This window comes from Acinonyx jubatus, chromosome E3 (assembly GCF_027475565.1).
Source record: "Acinonyx jubatus isolate Ajub_Pintada_27869175 chromosome E3, VMU_Ajub_asm_v1.0, whole genome shotgun sequence".
NCBI classification, from domain to species: Eukaryota; Metazoa; Chordata; class Mammalia; order Carnivora; family Felidae; genus Acinonyx; species Acinonyx jubatus.
Window position 1 is genome coordinate 35,859,820 of NC_069398.1, and position 9,707 is coordinate 35,869,526.

The 9,707-nt window shown below is 64.1% G+C and overlaps 1 protein-coding gene across 1 annotated transcript; it reads left to right on the forward strand.

Annotated features, from left to right (window-relative positions):
• The first annotated feature begins 1,337 nt into the window (after positions 1–1,337).
• Positions 1,338–9,014, forward strand: LOC128313592 (uncharacterized). The gene is made up of 2 exons (XM_053213051.1): positions 1,338–4,673; positions 6,040–9,014. The coding sequence occupies exon 2, from the start codon at positions 6,202–6,204 to the stop codon at positions 7,378–7,380; it is 1,179 nt and encodes a 392-aa protein (XP_053069026.1). The 5' UTR covers positions 1,338–4,673; positions 6,040–6,201; the 3' UTR covers positions 7,381–9,014.
• The last annotated feature ends 693 nt before the right edge of the window (positions 9,015–9,707 follow it).

Sequence of the window (9,707 nt, forward strand, 5' to 3'; positions counted from 1 at the left end):
CCCCCAGAGGGTCCTTGAAGTGCTAGGGAGGGAAAGGGATCTCGGCTGTGGGCTGGCCAAGGGGCAACGTGGACAAGACCGCTGGCTTCAGACCTCACACTGACCCTGGGGGGCTGGGGACCCCCTCGCTGCCGCAGGGGAGCAGGAGAGGTCTGAGCGCCACCCACGAGGTACGGGGCTCCAGGCCTCTTGGGGACGGTCCTGGGAGACCTTGGAGCCCACCTCACGGGGGCTGACAGCAGGTGAGGCTGGTGCTTCGTGCCTGGCTCCCTCCCTCCCTCCGTCCCTCACTCGTTCATTCATTCGCTCAGAAGGCCAGTGCCCGCCAGGGCCGAGGGGGCTCCTGGGTGGGCGCCCATCCCCACAGTCCTGCTCCAGGCCTCCCCGGGCCCTGGGAGCCAACAACTCCCAAGTGCTTTTGCCTTCGAGGAGGGACTGGCCCTGTGGCGGACGTGGCGGATGCTGCATTGGCACAGAGCCACCACGCCAGCCTCACAGCCACTGCCGTGTGCCGAGGACCGAGCGTGTGCCAGGCGTGTGCTGAGTGCCCAGGTCCCCAGCACAGAGACCCCCCCCCAACAGCCTGCGGGACCCACTGTCCCACTGAGGAAACAGAGCTCGGAGAAGGGCTGACGTCTGTGGCAGCCGCCTGGGGGCCCCTCCGTTCCCACTCAGGCGTGGTCTCCCCCACCCTGGAGCCTGGATCTGAGCCTGCCCCTGCCACCTTTCCCTGTTGCTGATCACAGACCCTCTGTGCACAGCCAGGCCGCCACCCCAGGGGAGCCGGCCGGCTTCCTCCTCTGGGGTCACCTTGCCACCATGCGGGGCCGACACGAGGGCTGGTGAGGGGAGGCCGTGGGGTGCGGAGAGCAGTGCCCCCACGGTTCACGGCCAGCCCCCTCGTCTGGGCCTCCGCAGCCCCTGCATGGCCCTGGGCACAGCAGAGGCCTGTCCCTGGGGCCACCCGCCCAGGCACCTCAGCTTCTAGGCTGAGACCCAGGGAGAATGTGGGCCAAGCAAGGGGCCTGGCACGTCCCACAGACATTGTCAGGACCGGGGTCTCGTGACAAATGGCCACGTCCTCCCCGGAGCCCCGACCTGGTGGGGCCATGAGACACTACATGGGCGGGCAGTGAGTTCCTGTGTTCCATGAAGAAGACGTAGCCGGGTCACGGCTTTGATAGGGCTGGGGGAGGGGGGAGGAGGGGGGCGGCTAGGAAGGGGGGGCGGGACTTTGACAGGGCTGGGGAGGAGGGGGCGGGGTTTTGACGGGGGGGGGGGGCACAAGGAAGGAGGGGCAGGACTTTGACAGGGCTGGGGGCTGGGGAGGAGGGGGGGGGCAGGACGCACAGGGGAATGGTAGTAGAGGGTGTCTGGGAGGTCCTGCTGGGGGCTCCAGGCAGATGTAGCCTGAGGGCAGAGTCACTGTTGGGAACAGAGCCCCCGCCCAGCCGCCTCCTCCAGGTCAGCCCTGCTGTAAGCCCAGCACCCTGCTCCTGCTCCTGGGACAGGTGCAGAACCGAGCAGAGCGCCAGCCCCCAACAGGCCACCAAGGTGGACGCCTCGCCTGGAGGTTCGGCCAGGCACCCAGGTACATTTGGAGCCCCTCAGGCATGGCTGCTTGGGCTCAAACGGGTGCCCGCCTCCAGCTGGGAGGAGCCCAGCTCACAAACACAGACGCAGGGGTGCAGGCACCCACCAGCCCCTCAGGTGTCTGAGCACGTGCGAGGAGGGCGCCGCCGGGCCCTGGGGGCTGACCCCACCCAGCCACCCTTCCACAAGATTAACCTTGCAGGGCTCTGACCACCTTCAGGACACCTCCCGGGGTCAGCAGGTGAGCTGAGGAAGGGGAGGAAGGGGAGCTGGGAGAGGAGAGGGGTTGCCTTGGGAAGCACACAGGCAGGGCAGGGCTGCAAGGCCTCGTCTGGACTCTGTCCTGCTCTCAACCCCTGTGGGGCCACAGCAAGACACGGGAGCCCACAGAAGCCGGGCCCAAGCTGCAGGCTCAGAGGGGCTGCTGAGCCGAGAGGGTGTAAGGACCCACAGGATGCTGTCCCTTTGAGTCCCCACCACTGGTGGCACAGAGAGACACGCCGAGCTTCTCGTCCTCCAGGTGCCCCCTCCTCCAGGGAGGCCACCAGGAAAGCACGAGGCCCTTGTTCAGCCGCTTCCAGAAGCCGGAGCCCCGTGAAGAGAGAACGAACGCTTGGGGTGCAGAGGAGACAGGGTGGGGACGTTCTGGGTTCGGCCAGATCTCTACTGGGGTCTGGCTGAGCAGGATGCCGAGAGCTGGCATGTCCCCCTTGGGCCAGAGGGTCTGGGGGCAGGTCCCTGAGGAGACACACCCCCCCCTCCCCCGGCTGGGAAGGCACCTCCTCCTCCCTGCCCTGGCCTCCAGGGTGACAGGGAGCCCTGGGGAGTCCCTGGCCCATCCTTCATCCTCGTGGCCTGGTGGCCGGAATGGTGCGGCTGGGTCAGGAAGGGATGGGTTGGCACTGGAGGCGCAGGACGGGCAGGAGGAGGATGGGGACAGCGAGGAGGGGGAGGGGTGGTGGGGGAATTGGAAGTGCATTCCAGACGATTGACTCAGCACTGCAGCCGGGCTGGGGAGGGGAGCGGCCCAGCTGCCCTCCCGGGAAGGTCCCTGGGATCGCTCCCTGGAGAGGAGATAAGATGGGTGGGGCCCGGCTGGAAGGAGAATCCCTGGCCTGGGCAGCTCTGCTGCTGGCTGCTGGCTGCTGGCTGCTGCCCTAGGCTCTGCTCAGGTGCCTCCTCCTGGAAGCCTTCTGGGATTCCTCCTCTGCTCCTGGACCCAGGGGTGCCCTTGGGGAGCCTGGCTTTATTCAGCCTCCTGTCAGACACGGGCAGCGTCCAGGGGGGCCGGGGGGATCCTGGGAGCTGAGTGGGTGGATGTTTTGGGGGACCCTTCCGGAAAGTGCTAAGCCATGCCCCCAGGCACAGCCACCAGCAGAAGGGATGCACCCCGTTTGCTAAACAAGGCACCAACCCGCCCGCCTGGCTGGGCCCTGTTCACTGCTTCCCGCTGAGTCTGGAAGACCCAGGGGCCCGTTCTCTGGAGGCTGAGTTGGTTGAGAGGCCCCCGAACTTCTCCTGGGAGGCAAGGGGTGCGTGGTCCAAGAGCCCCCACGCGCCTGTGGCGGGAGCTTGCCTAGCCCTGGAAACCACCCTTAAGCCCAGGGCGCCCTGGGGTCCCCCCACCCACGTGGGTCACCCAGAGGGTACTGTGGAGGACGGGGTGCTGAGGACGCTTTCTCTGGGGGGTCCCTCCGTGGGGGGAAGCCGGGCGCCGGGTCGTGAGGACACATGCGGCCTGAGCAAGGACCGAAGTGCCCAGAGCCGTCCAGCTGGTTTAGCCCCGGGTGCCCGGCCCACGGAGACAGTGGGGTGCGTGGTCCTTGTGGTTCTAACCTCCTGGTTTGGGACTTGTTATGACTCCCGAGAAGCCGAGGCCCAGAGTGGCTCCATGACTTACCCACAGAACATGCTAGAAAGAGCGTGGATTTGGACCTGGGTTTTCCAGGTGCTGAGCTGCCCTCACCCCAGACCCCACAGTCCTCAATAGTCCTTGAGAGACCCTCACGGACACTTGGGGGCCTCTCGGCCCGGCCGCACCAGCCACTTGGAAAGGTGACAGCTGGGTGGTCCCAACTGCGGGATCTCGTGGCGGGGTGGGGGGCTGTGGGCCCCTGGCCCGGGCAGATCCCGGGTGGCTGCTTCCTGCCCACACACCAGCTTTGCCAGTGGGAGCCTGCACGGCGAGGAGAGGATTATTTATAACCTGTTATCTGTTGGGACAAGGCTCTGTAACTCAGGGGAGGGCCCAAGGCTCAGCGAGGCGGGTTCGGCGGCAGCAGTGGGCACGGGCAGTAGGGGCCATGCACTTTATTCCCGCCAGAGCCCAATGCACACTTAATTTCCCCTGGAGCCCCCGGGACAAGGCTGGGGCCGAGGGCAGGCTGACGCGTCTGAGGGGGTCACTCTAGCAGCAGAGTGGAGATGCCCTGGCTGGGGTGGGGGGGCGTGCCTGGGACCACGGGACAGTTTTCCTGTGGGAAGGTGGGGGCTGGGGCCAGGAGGTGACCTCGGGGAGGCACTGGTCAGGTTTCAGAGACATTTTGAGGGCCGAGTCAACAATATTTCCTGACACACGGACGTACAGGCAGAGGGCTCCAGGGTTGGCTCACAGGCTGTGGTCTGAGCGGCCAGAAGGACGGTGTCCCCAGGGACAGAGCACGCAGCAGAGCCAGGGGCTGGTCTTGGCCGTGTTAAGTTAGACTTGTCTGTCGGACACCCAGGCAGAGGTGCTGAGTGGAGTCTGGGGCTCAGGAGGGAGCTCTGGGTTCGAGGTCTTGGCAGAGGGGCGAGTGGAGCATGGGACACAAGAACGCCATCGCACCATTTCGGGGCAAGGGCAGTGCTCTGAGACGGAGCTTGCTCAGTGTGAACGAGGGAGCCCCAGCTGCTTGTGGCAGTCGTCTTGTCACCGTGAGGCCTCAGCTGAAGGAAGACACCGAGGGAGAGAGGGCCACTAACACACAGAGCCGCGTCCTCGACCAGACCTCTCCTGAAGGCTGCCCACTGGGCAAGCCAGGTTGGGTCGAGTCCCCCCACCCTGAAGCTGAGAGCTTCTGGCCAAGGCCATCAGCAGGCAGGTAAACCCCTTCCTCTGTGTTGTCCGTCTCCACCTTCCGGGAGGTCAACTCTGTGAGGGCAGGGATGGTGCTCCTCACGCATCACACATAGCAGGTGCATGGTAAATGTCTGCTGTGGAAGGAACGCGTCTCAGGGCGTCTGTCTTAGAGACAGAGAGGTTGTCTCTGATAAAACATTTCCAGAATGTCAGCTTCAGGGGATCCAGAAATAACCCTAGTGTAGACCAGAGTTTGGGTCGTAGGGGCTGGGTGGCCCTGTTTTGCGTTCACAGGGCACACACTGTGATCTTAGCTGCACGTGAAGGCTTGAAGGGCGGAGCGCGGCACTGTCCCGGGGAGACTGGAGCTGGTGACGTGGGGTGCGGAGGGACCCCTCGCCCGCACGTGTGGGGCCACGCTGCCTGTGCTCCCCCACCCAGGGCTCCTGTGGCTGGGGGGGGGGGGCGGGGAGCTGCAGGCCGAAACACCCCGAGCTGAGCGCCGGGCATAAGGTCTGTGCCCGCGTCACCGCACGCGGCCCTCTCCGCACCCCGGCAGTGAGATGCTCGCCGGCTCTGTGCTGACTGCTTCCCAGGCATCACCCCCGTCACCTGAGACCACAGGCGCTCAGAGAGGCGAAGCGTCTTATTGCAGGCTGCACAGCCAGCTGGTGGTGAAGCCATCCTCAGCCCCGGGCTGGCTCCCCTGGGCCTCGGGCCTGGTCTCTCTCCTGTCCTTCCGATGTCCCGCCGGCAGGCGCATAGTAGGAGCTCAGCAAGCCGGGGGACCCACACGCCGCTCCCCTTGTCCCCCCAGAGGGGAGCCTGGGCCGCAGAGGTCGCCAGGCCTCCCCCCACCCCAGGTCTCCCAAGGGTCACCGCAGGACAAGGATAAGATTATCCTCCGTACTTTGCTCTCTCCTGTCGAGAAAAACAGCCACAGATGAAAATAGCTTCCCCGGCAGTCACAGACGGGGAGGGGTGTCAAGCTCTCCCTCTGCTGGGCCCACAGCCCTTGTCCCCAGGGAGGAAGGACACTGCCGGGGTCACTCAGAGCACAGGTGTGAGCCCTGAGCTCTGGCGCCCCCTCCCCGGGGTGGGGGGGGGCACCAGCCGGCAGGGTCAGGGGCCAAGCGGGCCGGGACAGAGCGGCCCCTCCCAGGCCGGCCTGGTGCAGGGTGGGGTGGGGGACGCCTGGAGGGCTGAGGACCACCCAAGGAGGGCCGCAGGCAGCGTGGCCCTTCGGCGGGCGCATCGTGTCCCCACCCCCCGCCGGTCAGTGTCCCTGCTCTAAAAGGGCCACCATCCCTGCAGTGTGGAGGGGTGGGGGAGGCGGGGCAGGGGGGAGTGCTGCCCTCTTTAGAGCCTGGGTGTCTCTTCCGAAACAGTCGGGACTGTACCTCTCACACCAGTGACACCCGCACCCCACGCCACCTGGACCCTGGGCGGAAAGAAGCCAGACCAGCGGCGGATGCTCTGACCCCGCCGTGGACAGCGTCCCGTCTCCGTGGTTTCCACTTCGGGGAGCTGTCTTCGCCGCCGTCCCGGGGATGGACAGTTTCCAACCAGAGGGTCAGGAAAACAAGGCCTCTCACACCTGGGATTTTAGGTTGTTTCCAGTGTTTGTGGGACCGGTCGCGCCCCCCCGGAGCCCCCCGCGCACGCGGCCGCTCTGTGGTCGGGCCATTTCCTTAGGCCAGGTGCCCAGACGCGGGGCTGCAGGGTTGGGTCACGGCCAGGGCTCGAGGTGCCAAGTCGCTGTCAGCGTCGCTGCGGCCCCTCCCCCACTCCTGCCGGCGCCCTCCCGCGCTGTCCGTGGGCCCGGCCGCCGGCCTTGTGGCCGGGTGCCCCCAGGGCTTGCTTGCCCTGTGTGTGTCAGCCCGTGCTTTCCCGAGGAGGGACCCGCGAGGGAGACCCGGCAGGTAGACGGCTGTGACCACCACACGCTTTTCCTATGCGGATCGATACACGGGGAGGCCGGGCACGCGATCGTAACAGACAGCGGTTGCGTTCGGGGTTTCAAGTTTTTACTCTGTTTCAAATTTCTATGCTGGGCTTTGTTGAACCTAAACACTGTGAGCAGCGGCCCTGCTGCCCACAGTGATCTGTGGTCCGTGCTGTCTTCCGGAGAAAGCTCCCTGTCTTCTGGAGCTTCGGCAAACCGTGGGAAAACTGGGAAACAGCAATCAGCGTTCCCCCACAGCCTTGTATGTGAGCGCTGTCGGCCTTCCAGAACAGGCGTGAGAACCGACAGTGAACCTCGGCTCACCCGCCTCCCGCGTCCCCCGCTCCGCTGGCTCTGCGAAGCCGCAGTCACCTGTGTGTCGCTGGCCGCTGTCGACCCACCGGTCACCTTCACACCCGGACCCCGGCCGCTGGAAGCAAGCCGCGGGCATCGTGACCTTTCACCCCAGGTCCCAAGGCGCGCGGCATCAGCACGACCGTCCCTTTCCCCCTGGTCCTGGTGGCGTCCCTGGCTGCCCGGGCTTTGGTGGAGCCGTCCAGACGCTCTCGTCTGCTGTCCCCAGAGCAACCTGCCTCGGGGGCCTGTGGAGCGCTCTCCGCCCGGAGGGGCCTGCTTGCTCCCACGAGGCTGGCCAAGAGCACGCACGTTGGCAGGAGCGCGGCAGGCGGCGGTGCGAGCTTCCCCCGTGCGGAGACGCACCCGCCCCACGCGTGTTCCAGAACATTCATTGAACCGTTGCCGGATCCCCCTGAAGTGCATTTAGCGCTGGGGGTAAAGTGTGGTTTCAGCAGGTCACTCTTCCAGACTGTCCTATGGAATAAACAGGCCGGTACCTCTCACGGCTTTTCCTCTGGGACAGACTCTTTTCTGGGCTCTGTGGTTCCGGTCCGTTTGTCACACGAGAGCCTCCCTGTTCTGATTATGGTAGCTCCATGACCCATTTGCCTCTTCCTTCTAGAAGTCTCTGTGCTTCCTGCATGCACCTTTAGCCCCTTGGCCCGGCTTCTACAGGCCACTTGAGCACCTTTCTCCCCCTGGTGAGGGAGGCCCCCCGAGTTGACCCCACAGCTCTGGTCTGATTTGTGCTCCCATCCAGGGAGGTGCAGGCCTCTCTGACGTCGGGAGGCTTTTCCGTCTGGTGGGCCCATGTCTCTGGAGGGTGTGACCTCACTGTCCTCTCTCAGGGAGGCCTGGCAGGCCATCCCTGCACTATATCCCCAGCCGTCCCAGGGTCCAGCCGCTAGCTCTGACCTCTGCCCGGCAGGGGTGAGTCCTGTCTGTCTGATGGCCAAGGGCTGCTGCAGGCCTTTCCCGCCCCGTCCACGGTCACAGACCCGAGAGGGACAGGGCCCGTGGGCAGTGCCTGGGGAAAGAGGTGGGGGGTGGCTCTGGGTTCAGACCGGGGGGCCAGCCCCATCTCCTTGGAATTCACACCCAGAACACAGGAACTTGGCCACAAGTCCTGAAGACCCCAGGAGGCAAGCGAGGGGAACAGGGGTTGCTGCTTTGGCCGGGGAGGCTGGCAGCTAAACTTCCTGTCTAGGCTGCCACATTTTGTGTTCCCTGCCCACACTCTCTAATGCCTTCCATACCCCTCGAGTAAAGTCCAGATGCCTTACTTTGGTCTCAAGGCCTGTGTGACCTGCCCCACTGCCTGCCTCCCCCAGCTCACCTTCTCCCACCATCCCATGCCCCTTGTTATTCCTTGAACAAGCCAAGCCAGTTCCTGCCCCGGGGCCTTTGCACGTGCTATTGTTGTTTCTGCCTATAATACTGGACCCAGACTTTCTGGATGGCCGGTTGGCTTCCTCTCCAACAGACCTTACTGACCACTCCCGAAACACGTTACCTGAAACACTACATGCTTATTTGTCACTTGCTTATCCGGAGACCCCGAGTTCCAGGAGAGCTTTGTTTTCGGTTTGCGCCCCTCGTGCTCCACAGACTGGAGTACGTGAGTATTTGTCGAATGGGGGGAATGAGTATTCCTTAAAGCAACCGTCTATGCTGGCCATTATCCAGAGGAGAAAACCGAGGCTCCCAGATGCCCAACACTTTGCTCAAGGTCACACAGCCGGTGAGGCCAGCGGGGGTGTCCCCGTCCCCTGGCTCCGCTGGTCTTGGGGTGTCTGAGGGTCCAGACCTCTGCTGGCTTCAAGGCTGGAGGCGGCCCGCCAGCACTCACCTGGCTGGCTCTGCACTGCAGGTTTGAACTGCATGTGTCTAGACGAGCTTTGCCCAATGGACGTATCGTTTTAGGACATTTCAAATGTTCTATAGTGGCCGCGTCAAACAAAGGAAAAACAGGTGAAACTAATTGCAGTAATAGAATTTATTTAAGCAATACATCGAAAATGCTATCATCTCAACGTGGAACTAATTTAAAAATTGGCAATGAGAAATGTCACACCCTTTGCCTGCACACGAAGCCCTCTCGGCCACCGAGGCCGTGCGTGTCCGGCGTATCTCTGGGTGAAGCAGCCACGGTTCACACGCCAGCGGCCACAGGGTGGCTGGTGGCTCCCGAACCACACAGTCTAGCCTGCAAGCTGCCAAGTGTCCCTTAACGTGGGTCTTCACGCACAGCATACTCGCAAGATGACTGCGGGCTCACAGCTGTTTCTGTTTGTGAATTTAAAAAGGGAAATAAAAGCATTTCATAGGGAGTAAAAAACAACACTGGGAATGCCCTGCCGGCCTGCCGACAGGTTTATCACCCTTTCTGGGGAGGCTGCGTGGAAAGGCCTGGGGCGGCCGAGGTAATAACCTCATTAACGCCTGCACGGGCCCTCTTGATCTTCAAGGAGCCGTGCCCGTGCCCGCTCGGCCTTTGGATCAGCTGCCCTGAGCCGAGAGAGCCTTGCCCAGAGATAAAGCGAGTCGTGTCTCGTCATTACAAATTGTTCTGAAATCTGGTCTGGCTCCTGGCAGAGGCCTGGGCTCGGCCGCTCGGCGGGCCCCCAGCGCCAGCGAGCTGGGGCACCGCCGCCGGGCAGCTGCGCGTGCTGCGCGTGCGTGTGCGCGAGCGCGCGCGCAGACTGCTTCTCCCTGGTGGGGCGGGGGCGGAGGCTCACTCCCGGCCCCCTTTCC

Excerpts from the sequence above, each read along its gene's own strand:
- LOC128313592 (XM_053213051.1), top strand. The coding sequence starts at position 6,202 with ATGGACAGTTTCCAACCAGAGGGTCAGGAAAACAAGGCCTCTCACACC.